The sequence below is a fragment of the Rattus rattus genome, chromosome 2 (assembly GCF_011064425.1).
Source record: "Rattus rattus isolate New Zealand chromosome 2, Rrattus_CSIRO_v1, whole genome shotgun sequence".
In the NCBI taxonomy this organism is placed as follows: Eukaryota; Metazoa; Chordata; class Mammalia; order Rodentia; family Muridae; genus Rattus; species Rattus rattus.
The window spans coordinates 136,676,378-136,699,156 of NC_046155.1; the positions used below are offsets into that span (position 1 = coordinate 136,676,378).

The 22,779-nt window shown below is 42.7% G+C and overlaps 1 protein-coding gene across 1 annotated transcript in view; it reads right to left on the reverse strand.

The window, feature by feature from the left end:
- The window catches only part of Otud7a (OTU deubiquitinase 7A), a 99,900-nt gene extending 78,951 nt beyond the window's left edge, over window positions 1-20,949 (reverse strand). The window contains 2 exon segments of the mRNA XM_032893474.1: window positions 19,559-19,713; window positions 20,854-20,949. Of these exon segments, the coding sequence (XP_032749365.1) occupies window positions 19,559-19,709 (151 nt within the window). The 5' untranslated portion in view covers window positions 19,710-19,713; window positions 20,854-20,949.
- Between the last annotated feature and the right edge of the window lie 1,830 nt (window positions 20,950-22,779).

The window sequence follows — 22,779 nt, forward strand, 5'->3', positions numbered from 1 at the left end:
ACATTCATACCATGATGTGTGAGACACAAAAGAACGATTCATGTCCTGGTTGGGATGAAACAACTAGAATTTTCCTGGAATTTTCAACAATTTAATATTTTTGAACTGCCATTGATATGGACAATAAAAATGCAGACAAGGGGAACCACTGTGCCTATGCCAGCATATGGCTCAGTACTGGGGACAGGAACCTTGGGAGTCATCTTTAGACTTTTGCCTACCAGGTAGCCTTGTGCTGGAAAACATGGACCAGCTAAATGGATTAGTACTGCTTGACACCTTCACTCTGGCTCAGAATGAGATGTCATTTATTTTCAATGCTGAGGAGTACTCCATAGCATATACTAAGGTGTGCTTATCCATTTCCATGCTCCTCCTGGCAGGTGTCGTTCTGGCGTTAGGCATTTTATCATGGATCTTTCCAAGACTGCAATGGCTCCACTGGAATCCACAGCCCAGCTCTAACAAGAACTGACTCACGGTTTCTCCTGTTTCACGTCGGCTGTCATCTATGTACCTGCCCCAGCATGCATCACATATCATCTCACCCGTCAGTACTTCAGCGGGAGGCTGTCTCTTTGTAGGCACAGAGCAAAGCATATTTACAGGCAAACGCCAAGAGCTCCGAAGCCTTCAGCTGCACAGTAAGGCTGTGGTCGATTCTAGGTTGCCTTACAAGTTTTCACTTTTCACTCTTTGTGAACAAGCTTTTTTAAATAAAAAATTGTATTTACTTAGAAGCATCCAGAATGTCAACAAAACAGCTGCAATTTTTTTTTTTTGCAATTACAGAGTGGTATTCAGTTAACAGAACAACAATTATCTTCATATAAGCTGCATCAGAGGCAACTGAAGATGAAAACCCCCTCCCCCAAAAAACCAAACCAAACCAAACCAAACCAAACCAAACCAAACCAAACCAAACACCAAACTACTGTCCCCATATATAATTAGTGCTGTGTACCAACAAGAACCTGCTTTAAATTTCCATGACAATTTACATCTCCAGACTGTACCAGGCAAGGTTAGTGGCCATTGAAAATACCACAAGGACAAGGGTAGCTAAAGACACATCGGTAGTGTGTTAACTATACAAAAAAGACATCGCACAGTTTAAAAACAAATCTTACACAACCTTACTTTTCGATTTTTTTCTTTAAAAGGATGAGTTGTGTATGGGAGTGGGGGTGTTAAATGCTTTATAGACAAGAAAAAAATTGTGCTAGAACCAACTTAATTGTAATTATCTTCATCTTCCTCCTTTTCTTCATTCTCATCATCTCCCTCTTCCTTCTTTTTTATTTTATTGGATATTTTTTATTTACATTTCAAATGTTATTCCCTTTCTCCGTGTCCCAGACATAAGCCCCCTATCCCATCCCTTTCCCCTTCTTCTATAAGGGTGTTCTCCTCCCCATCCACCCCTGCCCTGACATTCCCCTACACTGGGGGGTCCAACCTTGGCAGGACCAAGGGATTCTCCTTCCATTGGTGCCCAACAAGGCCATCCACTGCTACATATGTAGTTGGAGCCATGGGTCTGTCCATGTATAGTCTTTGGGTAGTTGTTTAGTCCCTGGGAGCTCTGGTTGGTTGGCATTGATATTCTTATGGGGTTGCAAGCCCCTTCAGCTCTTTCAATCCTTTCTCTAATTCCTCCAATGGGGATCCCATTCTCAGTTCACTGGTTTGCTGCTAGCATTTGCCTCTGTATCAGACATGCTCTGGCTGTGTCTCTCAGGAGACAGCTATATCCGGCTCCTGTCAGCATACACTTCTTAGCTTCATTAATCTTATCTAGTTTTGGTGACTGTGTGTGTGTGTGTGTGTGTGTGTGTGTGTGTGTACACACACATATACATATACACACATATGGGCCACATGTGGGGCAGGCTCTGACCGTTCCTTCAGTTTCTGCTGAGTAGTACTCCATTGGGTAGATGTACCACTTTTTCTGTATACATTCCTCTGTGTGTGTGACTGTGAGTGCATGTGTAAGTCAGAGGTGAACATTGGGCATTCTCAGATGCTGTGCACCTGTGTTTTAAGGAAGAGTCTCTCACTGAGCTGAAGCTCACTGGTTAGGGTAGGCTGGTTGGCCAGTGAGCTCCAGGTCATCTGTCTCTGCCTACCTAGTACAGAGATTATTAGGATATATTACTACTATAACTGGTTTTTAAATGTGGGACATGAGGATCAACTCAGGCCCCTGTGGTTGTGAGGGAAACACTTTGCTGAATTTACCACCTTTCCAGCTGTGGTGGTTGGCTTCCTAGGGAGGAAACATTTAACCTCAAGCAGCCAAGTTGAGACAGACATTCTTAAGATGGGAAAGCAGGGGGTTGGGGATTTAGCTCAGTGGTAGAGCCCTTGCCTAGGGAAGCATAAGGCCCTGGGTTCGATCCCCAGCTCGAAAAAAAAAAAGAAAAAAAAAAAAAAAAAAAAAAGATGGGAAAGCAGGCCAGTGATGGTATTTGGGTTACAACTTTCACTAAAAGCAAGGAAATAAGGGAAATAAAAGCTACTTAATTGACTACAGCCACAAAAGTAAACACCACACATGATGTAGATAGGTTTCAAGAGTATTTGAATATGTTCCTTTATCGAACCAAAACATGTTTTGAATGGGGGCCAGGCCAGAGGAGTGTCTCAGAAGTCTGGTCATGGGGAAGCTATTTTTGCTTTGCCATCTTAGGTTAAAAATCATCTAGTCTTGGGCCTGGATATGGAGCTGAATGATAGGGCACACACTTGGTATGCACAAGGCTCTGGCTTTAGTCTCTGCCACTTATGTACCTAGTGGAATGGTAGGGCTCTTTCAAACTCAGGGGTCCCCAGGCAGGGGCCTCAGCCTCCACTACAGCTGTCCATCTTTTCTATGCCTGCCCTTTAAGATGCTCTCTGGGCAGCAAGGTGGCTCTGCTCCAGCTGGATCCCGCAAACAGCTGGTAGACAGTGGGGCTTTTACTAAAAGGTCTTCCCTTCATCTCCCCCACACTTTCTCGTGGAGCATTTTTACAATGATCCCAGTCAGTAGCTGCTGTTCCCACACCATGGGGAAACTTTCAAGGGCCCAACATAAGTGACCTGCCATTGTGACCATCAAGTGATTAGCAGCTTTCCCTCTGTGTAAGTTGGACCAAGAAAATAAATCAGAAGCAGATTTCTAAATTATGTGTTTTTCAAGCTTAGGAAACCAGGAAAAGAGACTTCCTCATAGATGATCTGAAGAATTCTCAGTTTTGAATGATTAGCTCATCTAGTTACTTCAATTAGTACAAACTTCAGTGAGCTGGGTAGCTCAATACAGGAGACAGGGATGCTGCTGTATCTCCTGGGCTGGCCTTGAACTACTAGGCCCAAGTGACCCTGTTGTCTCAGACTACCAAGTTAGGTGGGACTGCAGATACCTGGCTTCTTCTCCATCCCTTCTTTCTGAGGAATATAAATCTAACTTATTCACTTTCATTTTTTTTGTTTTCCACAAAAATTCTGGAAAACCATTCAGAGGACACATGTGATGTTAATTTCCCATTACTGGTTTTCCTAAGTGAGTTCGTGCCACTTTGCTCAGGAGTACTTGTCTACAGTGACCAAGGTAAGGCATGGGGTTTGTTGCCAGAACACCTGGTAGTTTCACAGTTGCTGCAGAACTGCAAGTGCTGCTTTCCCTTTAGGTAGGGATGGGCGCTTCATTAGCAACTATGTGCTTGGCTTTCTTTCAAAAATCTTCTTAATTAACTTCTAATATATGCAACGTGGCCAGACAGTGTCTAGCACATGGATGCTAGCCACACTTCTAATTTTTTGAAGTTCTGCAGTCTATGGAGTATGGCTTCATTTGAAAAAATAAAGGTTAATTAGCCACCTTATAAAAGGGTTTAATAAACCATCCCTTCAGTGATTATCGAAAATATGCTTGCGGCTCTCTATGTGTGAAGAGCTGTGATGCCGCAGAAGCCAGTGGGCGGGTACCATGGCTCCTGTAGACAGAGTGTAGTCTTTGCTGGTCTGAGCTGAGGTCAGCTGTTAGTTCTGAGTGGGTGGCAGTGGGCAGGCTCTGCTCTCTGTCCTCACCCTGGAGCCTCTGGAGCTCACCTTCCCCAGCTAGCCAATGGGAAATCTAACTTCTCTTTCACTAATAATTTGTGAGAAAAGAAATGATAGCATGTTTAAAGGGTTCGATGTAACAACTCACTTATTATATATTTTATGATCATCTAGAAGAAGGAAGCTCAAAGGCCCAGACACAAGGAAAGAAGGGGTGAGATTGCTAATAACCCTGATCTGTACAGTACATGCGGAAGGACAAGCTATGCCCCCACTAATGCTACAACGTTAAGTCAATCAAAAGTTTTCATAAAGAGTACTATAGAAACAACCATTAACAATGTTTTTATTTTTTCTTTTCTTCTTTTTTTTAAACTTCCAATTAAATGAATAAAAAAAAATTGGAACCCGAGTTTCTGACCTACGTTGGAGGGCACTATGGGTTAACTGAAATGCTTTCCACAGGATTATTAGCAACTTACAAAAGATTGGCCTTGAGGTTCTCTAGTATGGCCCCACTTCTGGGCCACATCCTGCTTCCTTATTCACCCATACCTAAGAAAGCAGCCTGGACTCCTGATGATCCAGTTAAAAGCTGGATCTTTGAGAAAATCAACAAGATAGATAAACTGTTAGACAGACTAACCAGAGGGCACACAGAGAGAGTATCCAAATTAACAAAATCAGAAATGAAAAGGGAGACATAATAACTGAATCTGAAGAAATTAAAAAAATCATCAGATCCCACTACAAAAGCCTACATTTAACAAAACTGCAAAATCTGTCCATTTCAAAATCTGGCTGAAATGGACAATTTTCTAGACAGATACCAGGTACCAAAGTTAAATCAGGATGAGATACACCATCTAAACAGTCCTATAACTCCTAAAGAAATAGAAGCAGTTATTATAAGTCTCCCAACGAATAAAGCCCAGGACCAGATGGGTTCAGTGGAGAAATCTATCAGACCTTCATAGAATGCCAATACTGTCTAAACTATTCCACAAAATAGAAACAGAAGAAACACTGCCCAATTCCTTCCATGAAGCCACGCTGACACTTATAACCAAACCACACAAAGACCCAACAAAGAAAGAAAACTGCAGACCAATTTCCCTTATGAATACCAATTTCCCTTATGAATATCAATGCAAAAATATTCAATAAAATTTTCACAAAACAAATCCAAGAACACATCAAAAGGATCATCCATCATGATCAAGTAGGCCTCATCTCAGGGATGCAGGGATGGTTTAATATAAGGAAAACCATCAACTTAATCCACTATATAAACAAACTCAAAGGAAAAAACATTATCATCTCATTAGATGCTGAGAAAGCATTTGACAAAATTCAACACTCCTTCATGATAAAAGTCCTGGGAAGATCAGGAATTTAAGGCCCATACCTAAATATAGTAAAAGCAATATACAGCAAACCAGTAGCCAACATCAAACTAAATGGAAAGAAACTTGAAGTAATCCCACTAAAATCAGGGATCAGACAAGGCTGCCCACTCTCTCCCTACTTATTCAATATAGTTCTCAAAGTCCTAGCCAGAGCAATCAGACAACAAAAGGAGGACAAAGGGATACAAATTGGAAAGGAAGAAGTCAAAATATCACTATTTGCAGATGATATGGTAGTGTACTTAAGCGACCCCAAAAGTTCCACCAGAGAACTACTAAACCTGATAAACGACTTAAGCAAAGTGGCGGGGTAAAAAATTAACTCAAACAAATCAGTAGCCTTCCCCTACTCAAAGGATAACAAGGCTGAGGAAGAAATTAGGGAAATGATACCCTTCACAACAGTCACAAATAACATAAAATACCCTGGTGTGACTCTAACCAAGCAAGTGAAAGATCTGTATGACAAGGACTTCAAGTCTCTGAAGAAAGAAATTAAAGACCTCAGAAAATGGAAAGACCTCCCATGCTCATGGATTGGCAGGGTTAATATAGTAAAAATGGCCATTTTACCAAAAGCAATCTACAGATTCAGTGCAATCCCCATCAAAATTCCAACTCAATTCTTCATAGAGATAAAAAGAGCAATTTGCAAATTCATTTGGAATAACAAAAAACCCAGGATAGTGAAAACTATACTCAACAATAAAAGAACTTCTGGGGGAATCACCATCCCTGACCTAAAGCAGTATTACAGAGCAATAGTCATAAAAACTGTATGGTATTGGTATAGAGACAGGCAGATAGACCAGTAGAATAGAATTGAAGACCCAGGAATGAACCCACACACCTATGGTCATTTGATGTTTGTCAAAGGAACTAAAACCATCCGGTGGAAAAAAGACAGCATTTTCAACAAATGGTGCTGGTTCAACTGGAGGTCAGCATGTAGAAAAATGCAAATTGATCCGTTCTTATCACCCTGTACAAAGCTTAAGTCCAAGTGGTTCAAGGACCTCCACATCAAACAAGATACACTCTAATAGAAAAAAGTGGGGAAGAATCTCGAACACATGGGCACTGGGGAAAATTTCCTGAACAGAACACTAATGGCTTAGGCTCTAAGATCAAGAATCGACAAATGGGACCTCATAAAACTGCAAAGTTTCTCTAAGGCAAAGGACATTGTCATTAGGACAAAATGGCAACCAACAGATTGGGAAAAGATCTTTACCAATCCTACAACAGATAGAGGCCTTATATCCAAAATATACAAAGAACTCAAGAAGTTAGACTCCAGAGAGTCAAATAATCCTATTAAAAATGGGGTACAGAGATAAACAAAACATTCTCAGCTGAGGAATATCGAATGGCTGAGAAGCACCTAAAGAAATGTTTAACATCTTTAGACATCAGGGAAATGCAAATCAAAACAACCCTGAGATTTCACCTCACACCAGTCAGAATGGCTAAGATCGGAAACTCAGGCCACAGCAGATGCTGGTGAGGATGTGGAGAAAGAGGAACATTCCTCCGTTGTTGGTGGGACTGCAAACTGGAACAACCTCTCTGCAAATCAGTCTGGAGGTTCCTCAGAAAATTGGACATTGCACTACCTGAGGACCCAGCTGTACCTCTCTTGGGCATATACCCAAAAGATGTTCCAACATACAACAAAGACACATGCTCCACTATGTTCATAGCAGTCTTAAAGCTGGAAAGAACACAGATGCCCTTCAACAGAGGAATGGATACAGAAAATGTGGTACATCTACACAATGGAATATTACTCAGCTATCAAAAACAATGACTTCATGAAATTCATAGGCAAATGGATGGAACTAGAAAATATCATCCTGAGTAAGGTCACCCAATCACAGAAAAACACACATGGTATGTACTCATTGATAAGTGGATATTAGCCTAAATGCTCAAATTACCCAAGATGCAATGCATGGACCACATGAAACTCAAGAAGGTTGACCAAAGTGTGGATGCTTCACTCCTTCTTAAAAAGGGGAACAAAAATATTCATAGCATGGGATAGGGAGGCAGAGTTTGGAGCAGAGACTGAAGGAATGGCCATTCAGAGCCTGCCCCACATGGGGTCCATGCATATACAGCCACCAAAATTAGATAAGATGGGTGAAGCTAAGAAGTGCAGGCTGACAGGAGCCTGGTATAGCCATCTCCTGAGGCTCAGCCAGCTCATCTTTCCACCCTACCTTTCTCACGGGAAGGACGCCTCACTCTGGAAGGACTGGGTAAGTTGTCAGCAGGACAGGCTGTTACAAAGTGCAATGTTCTCCCACCGTGGTGTACTTAGTGTCCTTCCTATTTCAGCCATGCCACTTCTCAGACCCTCAACCAGGGACGGAGAGGCCACAGTGCCACACTCTTGGCCTTCCTGACTCCAGAATGACAGCTCAGAGAAAACCTGAATTGCTTACAAATGATCTAGCCACGGGTGTCCCAACAGAAAATGTACTTCTCAGAGTTCCAGGGCTTTGGGGGAACAATGTCACTGGTTCTGACTTTGTCCTTGGTAAAGGACAAAGGAGATAGGTGGCAGCCGGCAGGCAGGGGCACCTTCCATCTGGAGGCAGATCCTGGTTGACTTTCTCTGTCTCTATCTCTTTGTCTTGTCCCAGTCCTGACTCTCAGCCACAGTCTGTACCACAATAACACTCTTGATCTTAACTGATCTTCTTGTATACTACTGTGATTCTTGTGACAGGTTTTACCCCTTTGAACTTTTAATATAAAAACAAACAAATAAATTATAAAAGTTATAGCAGTCTGAGAAGGCCCAGGTCCCCTCTGTCCAGCTTTGTCACGACAGCTTCCTTTGATTCTTCAGATGCCCTTCTAACTTCCAGAAAGGAGGTTTCCCCAGCACACACCTCGCTGAGGCCTGCCTATAAGAACATTTCAACCTTTACAGCACCACCAAATACCCTGATGCCCAGAAGAACCCCTCTGCATATGGAGCCACGGTACCCTCACTTATCGAGAAGAAGCCGTGACCTGCGATCTTCATGTGACTCTGATGCACATTATTTAACTGCAGCTGGACATCAGGCAGTGCAGGGGATGCTATGGGGCTCAGGAAATGACCTCGAGCCCGAACCCAGTGAGCTATCATCTTATTATGCTATTATGGCTATTAAAATAAAATAAAATAAAGTAAGTAAAGCAGTGTGGTATGTAGGGGAATGACAGTCCTTTCAGATTGTTAGCTGGCATGCAAATTAGTATAACCACCATGGAAAACAGCACAGAGGGTTCTTGGCAAATTAAAAACATGGCCACTATATGATTCAGTAATCCCACCACAGGGCATGTATTCAAAGGCAGCAAAATCAATATATCAAAGAGCCATCTGCACCCTCATATTCACCGTGGCACTATTCACAAGGAAGAACTAGAAACAATGTAATCAATTACCCATTGTCAATTGATGAGCAGATAGGGAAAATGTGATATACTGACACACACCCCAGAGTACTGTTTGGCAATAAGACATGAAATCCTGCATTTCCTGACAGCATGGGTGAATGTGGAGGACGTTATAATAAGGAGGATACTCCAGGAAGAGAAAGACAACTACTTCTTTAGCTTATTCAGAGGCTGCAGTTGGAAAGCTGAATTGGCTACTCCTATAACCTGCTTAGGGGCCACATGTCCCACTTGCCTTTCTGTGTCCCATTCTGAATACATTCCTCAGTTAGGGAGGCTCAACTTGTGCTGCTCACCCCATCCTCACCAGATCTCCCTAACCCGCAACCCTAGCTGGGGGATTCAGACTTCCCTTATCACATGGCCCTACTCCAGCTAGCCCACCTACTTCACATATCCCATTGCACACATCTGGCTCTTTCTTTGGGTAGACACAAGATTCCCAATGCTAACTATACCTACCTCTTCAACCCAAGAGCCTCCTCTCTTCAGGGAGCGGCACTAGACCCAAACCAATAACTTTATCCACCTCTGTAAGCTGCCTAATGACCATGTAGTTGTCTTGCCTTTCTGCACCCCTCTCTATATGCACCCCTTTGTAGGGAAGCCTAACTGGTGCCACAAGGTCCATCCACCTGAGGAGTGTCCTTGCTCTCATCTCTAGCCCAGGACATACTCCAACAACTCCACCCACTTCTATGACCCATCTAAGGACCATGGTTCCCACAGCTGCCTTTCAGGTAGAAAAAAATCCCATACTCATGTGGGTAACTGCCAGTACCCATGTGCCCAGATTTCTGAAGAATTACTCTGGGAATTCTCTAACTTTACAGAAAATCTGCTCCTGGGCTTACAAAACTCATTTAGCCAAACTTAGCCAGGTCTACTTCTGAAATTCCATTTGAACATCGACACAGTATTGCCCAAAGAGTGAACCTTAAACCTCATGTAGCAGCCTGACAAGTTGGGATTATAGACAACAGAATATCAAACACCCATTCAACAAAAGAGAGAGAAAATGTCTCTACTAAGAAACAACACTCACAACCTAACTTTAGATGTCTACGTCCCATTGCAAAAGTACAAACAGGAATAACCAAGAGAAGTCTCCAACAACAGCTCAAGTCACACAGTAATTAATGCGACTTGAGGAAATGACTTAGATAGCATACAAGAAGATGATTTCACAACAGCAATAATGAACATGATCAAAGAACTCAAGGAGGATGTGAAGAAACGCCAGAAAGAAATGCTGCATTCTGACTTTTTAAAGATTTACTTTATTTTGAGTGCTCTATCTGCATGTACACCCTCATGCCAGAAGAGAGTATCAGGTCCCATTACAGATGATCCTGAGCCACCATGTGGTTGCTGGGGATTAAACTCAGGACCTCTGGAAAAACAGGCAGCGCTTTTAACCTCTGAGCCATCTCTCTAGCCCCTTCGCTTTCTGAATTTTACCAAATGCAAAAGCACAGACAGTTTAATAAAATAGCAAAAACAATTCAAGATATAAAACAGAATTTAATAAAGAAATAGAATATCTGAAAAAAGCAGAATAAAAACTTGAAATGATGGGAAAAGGGGGCGGGGTTCAAACAAAAAATCCAGAGTAAAGCTGTAACAATGAATTGGATGAAATTGCACAGAGCATATCCCATTTGTAAGACATGGTAGAGGAATTGGATCTCTGTCAAGGAAATGTCAAATCCTAAACAAATGTCAAATCCAAGAACAAAAACATGAAAGAAACTCTGGGACACTATGAAAAAGCCAAACCTTTCAATAGTAAGTTAGACCCAAGTCAAAGCCGTAGAAAATATTTCAACAAGATCAATGAGGAAAAGTACCTCGTGGCACCATGAATGGTAGTTAGTAGGGACGAAGCTGCTAGCCAAGCAGCAGTCTGGTTTCTTCATGATCCACTGATTATAAAGAAGTTGAGTCTTCAGCAGGGGTGGTCTTACCATCAGGTTATGGAGAATAACCAGAACCATATTGCATTGGGAATAGCTTATGATGCTTGGGGCGGGGGCTCTCTATGGGACTCCTTTCAAAGATGACTCAACAAGGTGTAAGCCATTATTTTCATTGGAGGGTTTACTTGGGGGCATAAGATATCTATTTGGGACACTGTTTCCCCCAGTTATATGCTGGCTTTATTTGCATGCAATTAGAGGAGAAAAGTAATCAGCAATACCACAGAGCTGCAAACGCTGAGACCAACAGTGACCTGATTACAATATTGGCTGGCACAATAGTGGCATGTAATGGAACCAACCAACCACTTTAAAAATAATGCAGGATTTAAGGCCCATCCCACAAGGGGAACCCATTCCTGACACTGCCAAAATGGCCAAGAACCTGAGATTCGATAGATCATGGGACATATAGGGAAACATCGTATTATTATTCTGCTAAAGGAACATAGCAATAGAATGACTTGAAATGACATACTGCTATAACCATAGGTCAGTGAATTACTCAATCCTCATCAAAGATACTTCTCATGATAGATAGGAATCAACATAGAGGCCCACAACTAGACAATGTGCAGTGAGATATTTTGGAACATCTAGTACTAAATCATATGCTGTATAAAACTTTTCCTTAAGCTCAGGGATCTATGGGGAAGAGGAGGCAGAAAGACGGTAGAGCCAGGGTTGGTGGTTGCTCCAAGACAACAGCATCTTCAACAGGAATGGCTCGCATATGAGTTCAGAGTCTATGATAGCATACAAGGCCCGCACAGGTCCAATCCATACAAAATACCACAACTGAGAGGGGGAAGGGTTTACAAAACTCTACCACTAACCAAAAAGCTATTTAATTATAAATGATATCTCCTGGGAAAGGGAAAGTTGTTTTCTTATCATCTACACTATTGAGCAGGCCTCATGCTCAGAAGTAATTGGCTGTCACAGATTGGGCACCATTTTAAAATTTTTATATTTGCATGTGTGTGTGGTTGGTATTTTTTGTCTTTTACGCATTTTAAAAGACATTTTTCAGAGGTGTGGTATGAAGAAATTGGTGGGTGGGAGATATGGGAGGTAGAGGGAGGATCTGGGGAAGTGGAAAGAAAAATGATCACAACATATTGTATAGTATTTTTTGACTAAAATAATAAATTATAAAAACATAGGAAAAAACCTCCACTAGCAGCCCATCTGCTACCATGCCATGTGGCTTGGACAGGGGAAGATACCCAGAGGCCTGCCAGCTGTGTGGCCTGCCTGTGTCGGGATCCACTCTCATGTGCAACCATGTGAGAGAAAGAGAAAAGGAAGTTTGAAAAGAGGTAGAATCACAGACCCAGGGGTGAAGAGAAGTAGCCCAGTTGTGAGTAGCCTGCCCTGCCACCTGAGGCCATGGTAAAGTCCCTGCCTGTGCTGCCACTGAGGGCCATGTCTGTGTTCATGGCCATGCAACAGCGATGTCTGTGGCCCACATTACCATTAAAGACCATGTGGATGACCCTGGTCTGTGCTGCCTCCTGGGACCATGTTGATGTCAAAGGGCTGTGCAGAGCTGACTCTGCTCCTTACTGGCTGAGGCATTTTAGAGAGCTGGCCCTGCCTCTCACTGGCTGAGGCATTTGGAGAGCTAGTCCAACTTCTTACTGGTTGTTGCACTCTGCAGAGTGGGCCCTAGAGGTGGGAGTGTGGGTGAGTCAGTCCCAAGAGCACGAGCCCCTCCACTCATCTGCTGTGAGATGGTGAGGGCGAGAGTGGGTGAGCTGGCCCTGTTCCTTACTGGTTATAACACTCAGGAGAGCAGGCCCTGCACTTTGCCTGGGCAGCACTGTAGAGCTGGCCCTGGTGGCAGGGCTGTAAGAAAGATAGTGGGCTGACCAATTCAGCAACCACTCAGGCCCAGTTCCAGGACTTTGAGTTGGTCCAACCCAATATCTGAACTTGCAAAAGGGCAGGCTCTGAAGATCCAAAGTTGCAGGATCTCCATGACACATGGCAATAACAGGATATCTGAGAGGAGTCCTCATTCAGTATTGATGGTGTACCAGAAACCAGAGGCCTCAAACCAGACCAATGACTCATTGCAATGAACATTTCCAAGTAAAAGTGTGTGAACAAAAGGGTACAATGTGGGACACACTGTGACACACTACAGCTCCCACAAGATTTCAAAAAATGTTTTGTTTATTTTTGTTTTTTATTTTCTTTTGTGGAGGAGGTTGTGAAGGTGGAGGCAGATATGAAAGGATTGGAGTGCATGATGTGGAAATTCACAAAGAATCAATAAAAAGTTAAAAAACAAAAACAGAACCAAAAAGTCCATCCCATAATCTAAGAAAAGAGATGATTATGAAGATACAGAACACCAAATAGACAGGACCAGAAAAGAAACTACCCATACCATATAATAATCAAAATACTAAATACACTGAACAAAGAACAAATATTAAAAGCATCAGGAAAGAAAGAGCAACTCGTGTACAATGGCAGGGCTATCAGAGTCACAGCAGACTTCAACAGAGAGAGCACGAAAGCCAGAAAGGACTGGACCAGTGTTCAACAAGTTATAAAGAAAACAACAGATGCCAGACTAGCAAAACTCTCAGTCATAATTAAGAAAGAAAAATTTCCCATGATGAAACAGATTCAAGGAATTTGTGACTACTAAGCTGGCTTTAGAGAGGACATTGGAAGAACACTTAGGCCTGAAGATATTGCTAAACATACACATATCCAAGAAAGGACAAGGAATAATCAGTTCCCGAACACTGAATCAAGAGAGGTCTAATGGAACTCCATAAAAGCAGCAAATTAAGGGAATTAATATACCTTGGTGAACAAAAACTCTTAATATTAATAGTCTCAATAGTCCTAATGGAGAGGCAAGGACTATCAGACTGCATTAGAACATGGTTTCCATCTTTTTGCTGCCTCCAATAAACATCTCATGATCAACTACACACACCACCTTAGGGACAAAAGGATGGATGAGGGTATTCCAAGAAAATAAGCACCTATGGTCATTATAATGTCCAACAAAATTAACTTCAAACCGAAACAAACCAGAAGAGGCAAAGATGGCCATTGTATCCTCGAAAAAGAAAAATTCGAGAATAGTGTATTATAATATACACGCATATACATACCAGACCTAAGTGCATGTAATTTTATAAGAGAAACACTATTAGACTTAAAAGCACAGATCAGGGCTGGAGAGATGGCTCAGTGGTTAAGAGCACTGATTGGTACAACCACTCTGGAGGTTCCTCAGAATATTGGACATTCCACTACCTGAGGACCCAGCTGTACCTCTCCTGGGCATATACCCAAAAGATGCCCCAACATACAACAAAGACACGTGCTCCACTATGTTCATAGCAGCCTTATTTATAATAGCCAGAATCTGGAAAGAACCCAGATGCCCTTCAACAGAGGAATGGATACAGAAAATGTGGTACATCTACACAATGGAGTACTACTCAGCTATTGAAATCAATTACTTCATGAAATTCATAGAATTGAACTAGAAAATATCATCCTGAGTGAGGTAACCCAATCACAGAAAAACACACATGGTATGCACTCACTGATAAGTGGATATTAGCCCAAATGCTTGAATTACCCTAGATACAATCCACAGAGCACATGAAGCTCAAGAAGAAGGATGACCAAGGATGCTTCAGTCCTCCTTAAAAGGGGGAACAAAAATATTCATAGGAGGGGATATGGAGACAAAGTTTGGAGCAGAGACTGAAGAAATGGCCATTCAGAGCCTGCCCCACATAGGTATATAGCCCATATATGTACAGCCACCCAAACCAGATAAGATTGATAAAACTAAGAAGTGCATGCTGACAGGAGCCTGGTATAGCTGTCTCCTGAGAGGCTCAGACAGAGCATGTCAAAAACAGAGGTGAATGACCCTTGGCTCCAGCTGCATATGTAGCAGAGGATGGCCTTGTTGGGCACCAATGGAAGGAGAAGCCCTTGGTCCTGCCAAGGCTAGACGCCCCCCCGCCCAATGTAGGGGAATGTCAGGGCAAGGAGGCTGGAAGGGGGTGATTGGGGAGGGGGAACACCCTTACAGAAGAAGGAGGGGAGGAGGATAGGATAGGGGGGCTTATGGATGGGAAATCAGGAAAGTGAATAACATTTGAAATATAAATACAAATATCCAATAAAAATTGTTTAAAAAAAAAAAGAGCACTTACAGCTCTTTCAGAGGTCTTGATTTCAAATCCCAGCAACCACATGGTGGCTCACAACCATCTGTATTGATATCTGTTGCCCTCTTCTGGTGTGACTGAAGATAGCTACAGTGTACTTACATATAATCAATCTTAAAACACAAAAACAAAACAAAACAAAACAAAAAACTCCCTACAGATCAATCCCAATAATAGTCAGGTCTTCTGAAAAACCATGCAGTTAAATGACATTATTCAAATGGACCTAACACATTACAGAACATTCCATCAAAACACTGACATACATATTTTCTTGACAGCCCATGCAACGTTCTCCAAAACAGGCAATTTACACAAGGTAAGTCTATACAAATATAGAAAAATTGAGATTACATCCTGCATTCTGTCTCAGAACTAGGTATTAAATATTGATAGATAAAGATAACAAAAGAAAAGAAAGGACACACACAAATTCGTGGAAACTCAAACAACCCACTACTAACTCAAAGTCAGGTGAAGGAAGAGATTCAGAAGGAAATTTAAAATTCCGAATAAGAATGAAAAGAAGACATACCAAGATTGATGGGGCACAGTGAAAGTGGCCATAAGAGGAAAGTGTTATGTGCCTATATCAAAAACTTTGAGAGGTCTCAAGTTAATGATGCAGCAAAGATCCCAGAAAAACAAGAACAATACCCAGAAAAGTATGTGGGGAGAGATAATCAAAATACGGGTTGAAATTAATAGAATAGAAATGAAGAAAAATACAAAATACAAGACAAAAAGCACAATGAAACCAAGTGTTAGCATTTTGGAGTGACTGGTAAGATTTACAAAATAGCCAAACCAATCAAAAGAAAAAGAGAAGAAATCAGAATTGATAAAATTAGAGGTACAATGGAGCTATTATAACAGACACTGATGAAATGCAGAATCATAAGAACACACTTAGAAAAATCATATTCTAGCAAACTGCAAACTCTAGAAGAAATAGAGGGGTTCTAGACATACACAACCTACAAAGTTAAGTCAAGATGAAGTAAATAATTTAAGTAGACCAGAACAACCAGTGAAATAGAAGCAGCAATTAAAACTCTCCCAGTTGAGAAAAGCCCAGGCCAGATGGACTCAGTGCAGAATTCTGCCAGCTGTTAAAGAAGAGATAACATCAAATATCCTTCAAATGATTCTGAAAAATAGATGAGGAAGGGACATCCCCAAATTCCTTTCCTGATTCAGCACTACTCTGAAACCCAGATCAGAAAAGACTCAATTGAAAAAAAAGAAATTATAGGTCAATATCTCTGATGAATATAGACAAAACATTTCTCAATAAAATGTGTATTTGCTGGTTTGCTCCTTAGGCTTGCCCAGCTTGCTTTTGTTTCTGTACAAGGACAACCTGCCTGGGGACAGCACTACTCAGTGGTTTAGACCCTTCCACACCAATCACTAAGTCAAGAAAATTCCCACGGCCTTGCCTGCAGGGCAATCTGAGGGTGACATGTCCTTAACTGAAGTTCCCTCTTCTCAGGGGACTCTAGCTCATGTGAGGTTGACAAACGGATGAAAGAAGTGTTAAATACATAAAGACATCATTAGAAACAATTTAGTCCTCCAGAGCAGAGGAGGGAGACAAACAATCACTGGAAGGCTGCAGTACTATGAGAGGGCAGGTGGTGCAATCGCGGAGGTGAACGGAAAGGAGAAACTGCTATGGCTCCATAGAGCACAGAGAGCACATCTGAAAGAACACAGCATGAATTCTGGCATGTCCTCTGCTGGACTAAGAGCATATACAAAACCCTACAGGCCAGGCCATTTTCTGCTTAAGGTGAATGTCTGACCACTTTCTCTGAGATTAGGGGCACAATACACATTTCCATTCAACCTTTTATGGAAATTATAGTCAGCTGATTGGGGAAGAAGAAAGAAAACTACCTAATCAGAAGCAATATTCAAATCTTATTCACACACACACACACACACACACACACACACACACACACACACACACACACACACACACACACACACACAACACCCCACCTCTATACATCCTGGAAGAAATATTTACTCTTTTCCTTCTGTTCTCCAATCCAACTTTCCCAGTGTCATTCCAACTTCTGCAGCAGAACACCAGTTGCAGTCTACCCTGTGTGGATCCCACAGATCTTCCTTTCTAACCTCTCTCCCCCTACTAATTGCTTTGTTCCAGTCCCCAACCCCAGCAGGTACCCATTGCTAACCCTTGGGCTGCTCCTCTCAGGGCAACAAGTAGGCTGAAGGCTGATACATAGCCCTTCTACTGCTCCTGAGATCCAGTCTTCCCAGTCTCATGCCTAGCACAGTAGTAGAAAACCTCCTGTGGTCTCCCTTTCCTTTCTGATCTCATCACCAAGGGATCACAAAGACTTTCTCCTTCAACCTTCTTCCCCCAACTCATCCCAGTATCCCAGTCTCCAACACCAGCAGGGCAGGAAAACAGGCAACACACAGCCATTACACTTTCAAAAATGCAGAGAGGAAACAGAAACCAAGGAACAAAACCCCCACCCAACAAAGCCAAATCCAGAAACCAGCACCTACACCTATAATCATCCTAAACTCAAATGCTTAGAAACTAGCATAAAAACACAATCAACAACAGCCAGGGCGTTGTGCTCCCAGTAGAGCCCAGCTATCCTCCCATAGCAGGCCCTGAGTATTACAACACAGTTGAAACACAAGGAAAAGCCTGTGTCCAAAAGTAGGCATACTCGCAGAATCCAACCATATGCTAAAGTGTATAGATTAGCATGGAAAATCCAGTTCCTATGTATCTTAGTTTAAAAAGAATGAAGAAAAATGGAAAAGGAGTAATAGTGCTTAGACTGTGTCCGAGGAAACAAGAGATATGAGATGAAGACGCTGGCTATGGCAGCATGAGCCGCCTGCACAGATTCTAGGGTACCTTCTCCTGGCCACCACCATCCTGTAAAGGTGAGTTGGGGAAAACTTACATAAAAAATCCATAAAAAGAAAAAACCCTAAGGATAAAGGAATAAAATAAATGACTTCTCATGAGGTAGGCAGTGAAGTCTGGCATGGACCAGCCCTATAGCACTGGTCCAATCTGCTCATTTCTAGACTGCTCCTTACAGTAGTAGCCTAAGCAGCAGGGATGTATAGGAGACTGACTTCACATGACATGGAGACAGGGCAGCCAGCATCACATTTTACTCACATACATTGCTGAAATTATGAGCTGGGTTAAAATTATGAGAGGCTGAGGGGACTTTCAGACCCTGTATGGTGGTTTGAATAGGTATGGCCTCCAAAGACCATGTGTTTGAATACTTGGACCATAGCAAGTGGCACTGTGAGGAGGTGTGGCCTTGTAGTGAGTGTGGTCATGTTGGAGGAAGTATGTCACGGTCGGGGCGGGCTTTGAGGTCTCCTATGCTTAAGCTATGCCACTGTGGCATACAGTCTCCTGCTGTCTGCATATCAAGATGTCGAACTCTCAACACCATATCTGCCACACTTCCTTCCATGATGATAATGGACTAACCCAACTAAACCTCTGAAACTGTAAGCCTCAATTAAATGTTTTCCTCTTAAGTTTCCTTGGTCATGGTGTCTCTTCCCAGCAATAAAACTCAAAGATACTTTGCATTAAGATTCCCTTGGTACTCCAACAAGAACTTCCAACTCTCAGTGGCTACCTTTGTTCATGAAGATGACGAGTGATTTAGTTTTCTCTAAATAACCTTGAGAATCACTGTGGCTTACAATGCTTGATGGTTCCCAAGTCCACAAACTGCAATACATGCATCCAAGACAGATTAGCTGTGGAAGATCAAGGCCCCTGCTCCCCATGCTTGAGTGTCCTGAGTGGCCATGGCCAGATTTTTATTTTCCTTGCTTTAACAGCATCATATCCCAGAAGGAAGAACCGAGGTTAATTCTGGTCTCATAAATATGGCTGAATAGGGCTGCAGAAATATCCCATGCACACCAGACATAAGCTTTCTATGTCATAAGAGCTGTACTTTAAAAGCTGGAAGGTGCATTTTGATTTCCTGGCTACTAGATGGTTCTTTCACTGATAACTTTGGATGAAGATATTTGTGTCTCAGCTAAGACAAAGATATGAAGAGACAGTTTCCACGGGAACCATATTCTTGAATGTTCTAGAATTTCTACTTCATTGAGTACATTGTCCTTAAAGATGATTATTGTTAGTTAGAATCATTCTCTGGAAGCATTCGCTGACACTGTCGTCTCTGTATGCACATTAGCAGCTGGCAATCCATGTCCTACCCCAAATAACAGCAAACAAAGTCAAAGAACTGCATCCTCAACATTAACACTGTCTTACTTCACAAGGGGCAAGTGCTGTCCAAGTGACCTTGCCAGACCACCTTACCTTCTATGCCTGTTCAAAGATGTCCAAGCCTACATGGGTGGTTTGGGGACAATGAAGTCTACATACCTTCCAGCAGGTCTCTGGCCAGACCAGGTTCTGCCCCCGTGGACCGAACAAAGTCTGACAGGACTGCGTCCATATCAAGCGTCATAGGATCATGTAGAAGTGCTGCCCAGCACTCAGCCGAGGGCGGGTTTGGAAGCAGGCTAGAGACCATCCATCTGCAGGAAACAAGAGAAGGGATCTCACCATGCAATGGACCAGAGATATGTGTGTATACACACACACACACACACACACACACACACACACACACACACACACACACACACACACCCACACCCACACCCTCAGAGGCCTAGTAGGCAGGAGAAATCCCTACCACCTTTGTTGTCCTATTCCAAATTGGACTTTGCATAATTCTCTTCCTTTACACACAAGACGTTACATCATTAAAATCAAAGGTAAAGCATTGATCTTCTGCAGCTCTGTGAACCAGGGCACTGGGTACCTACTGTTCCTTCTTCCAGTATGCGGAAGGCTAATTTGTTGGCTATTATGAGAGACTCTGGGTTCAGTCCTGGCTGGCTGGAATTCCATACTTATTCATGATGGCTGTTAAAATGTCTGCTGCCTCCTGGAGGCTTCACACTCACAGTGACAATACCACTGTATTCACAGGATGCTGGATGTTCTGAGCAGAACAGCTGTGAGCAGTGGGGGACACAACCCAGGTGCTGGAAGCAGCTGGAGAAAGCAGTCCTTGGGTGTGTGTCACCTGGAGGAAGCGGCTTTGGAGTTACTTGTGTTGCCAGTGAGGGCTGATAAAGTACAGATGCTTCCGGCACCATGTAGATGATGGGCCAAACGCAGCCCTTGCTTTTACAGATAAAGTTTTATTGGAAGTCAGCCCCAAGCACATGAATGAGTTGAGTAGCAGAGACTGTGAATCCACAGAATTACAGTTATCACTATGTGGGACTTTATGGGATGTTCACTGATGCCAGGACATATGGTGCACGACTTTGTACGATCAAGTACGTGGCTATTTTTACACACTACAGTGTTAGTGATGAATACCTTTTGCTTCTCTTCCTATAATAATGGAGTGGGAGTTTTCAGAGAGCAGGCTTTGCTTCTTTGGAGCCAGGTACACTGGCCCTATGTGGCTGGCTATGACAGGGTGTTCACTGCTGTGACAAGGGAAGATGCACACTCCTTTGTCCAGGATGTGGGGACTGAGGTCTCAGGCAGGAGACCATAATCTCAGAGTTAGCCATGTGTACTGTCTTGTATGCGTGTGGCTCCCAGTTGGGAGTACAATTTGACTGGTGTGGCTGAAAGTGAAGACATGGGTTGACCTGATGTATGTGGCACCAGTTAGGAGACTCCTTCTTCCTTCTCCTCATGTACCGCAGCTTCAGCCGCAATGGTCTCCTCTTCTGTCACTGCCACCTGGGGATAAAGGAGAGCATGAGTGCATGGTATCTCCTCTCCTGTGCTTTGCTCTTTGTCAAGGAGCATTTCAAGTGAGGCCAGTTGCTATCACAGGCGCTTCCTGGCCAGCTGATCACCAGCTCCCACAAGTGGATGCAGGCAGAAAAGAATGGTCTTGACTTTCTTTGGGCAAGCACCTGGGATCATGTTCACGGGATAAAACCATTGTAAACCTTGCTAGTGATTTCTGGATCAATACACTTAATCCGAACTACCATTGTAGCTGCATAAGTCAGCGACACTGGCTGCCGCAATCCACTTTCACCTCCAGGACATTTCATTTTCCTAAATGGAAACCGGCCCCACCAAACAGCAGCTCCCAGTTACTACTTTCCTCAGAACATGGCAACTTCTGCTTTACTGCCCACCTCTATGAATTTGACTCCTATAAGTAAACCCATAGTATTCAGCTTTTTATGATTAGGTTATTTCACTTAGTATAAGTTCATCAAAGTTCATATCCATTGTAGACTCAGAATTTGAAGGTATGTCCACTATGAACTTCAGATGTAAGACTTGGAGGTATTAAGCAGTATATGACCTTAAAGCCTCCTCCTTGAGGACTATTGTTTTTATAATAAGGTGAAAATGCAAGGGAAGAATGCAAGCAATAGTCGTACCTAGTTGTGATGCCTATGAACCACAACTACTACCAGCATATTATAATATCCCAAGGTACAAGAGTAGGACTTATGCTTTGACGGTAACCGACAGCTCTGTAATTGGATTCTATTATATCAGTATTAGGAAACTGTTGCCTGATACTACAAACCTAGATGACTAACCATGGCTGCTTAGGTCACACAATATTGAGGGGAACTTACTACTGCCAGTTTCTACTGTCCTAAACACGTATAGTCTCCAACTGCTTTATACTTATACTTGCCCACAGATAAGTGTAGCTGTCATCTCTTATCAAAGAAGCTTCTCTTTGCAGCAGATAGAGACCATTATAGACATTAGCAACTGCCCGAAGTGCAGAGAACGACTGACCACGATGTGCCCCGCCCCAGAGAATGTATTTCCAACAGAATGATGAACCACCCTGCCTCCATCTTGGGCTTGAAGCCATTTCATAGTTAAACTACACTCACTCCTGTTTATGATTGAATTTGCTTCTCAATGATTGAGCTATGCTCTACCTGTAACCTTAGCTACAAAGGGTTCTGTACTGTCCATTCCAGCAAATAACAACCACACCTTTGTTTCAAAAGGTTATTAAGATCACATTGTTATAACTACCTTGTCCTAACCACTTTGCAACTACGCCTTTGTTTCAGGAGGTTGTATAACCAGTGTGCTATGCTCTGCTCCTGTCACACTGCCTATTTGCCCGCCAAGCCTCACAGTTTGAAACCCTTACTCCTGAACTACAAAAACCCTTATCTTACCCATGTCCAACACTGATCTCTTGGGACCTGCCATTGGGGAGAGCCAGTCCTTGTCCACAAATCAAAAAACTTGCTTATTAACTGCTTGCTTTGACTAATTTGGCTATGATTTGGGTCAGTGGTCTTTCCCCTCACATCTATGGGACTAACAAGAACCCCTGAAATGACGACTTGTGGAGCATGGTGAGGAGGGGGCAGAAAGATTGTAGAACCAGATCAGGACATCTCTTGCGAGATAGTGCCTTCCAGACATGACGGGAAAGTGTCACCCATGAAATCTCAACAGTCTGGCTGCTTAAACAAGATGAGCCAACGACAGCACCATTGGCAAGACAAAGCAGGCTGAGGGAATCTCACAAGGTCTGCCTCTAAATGAATAACTTCAGCCATTTTAATGAC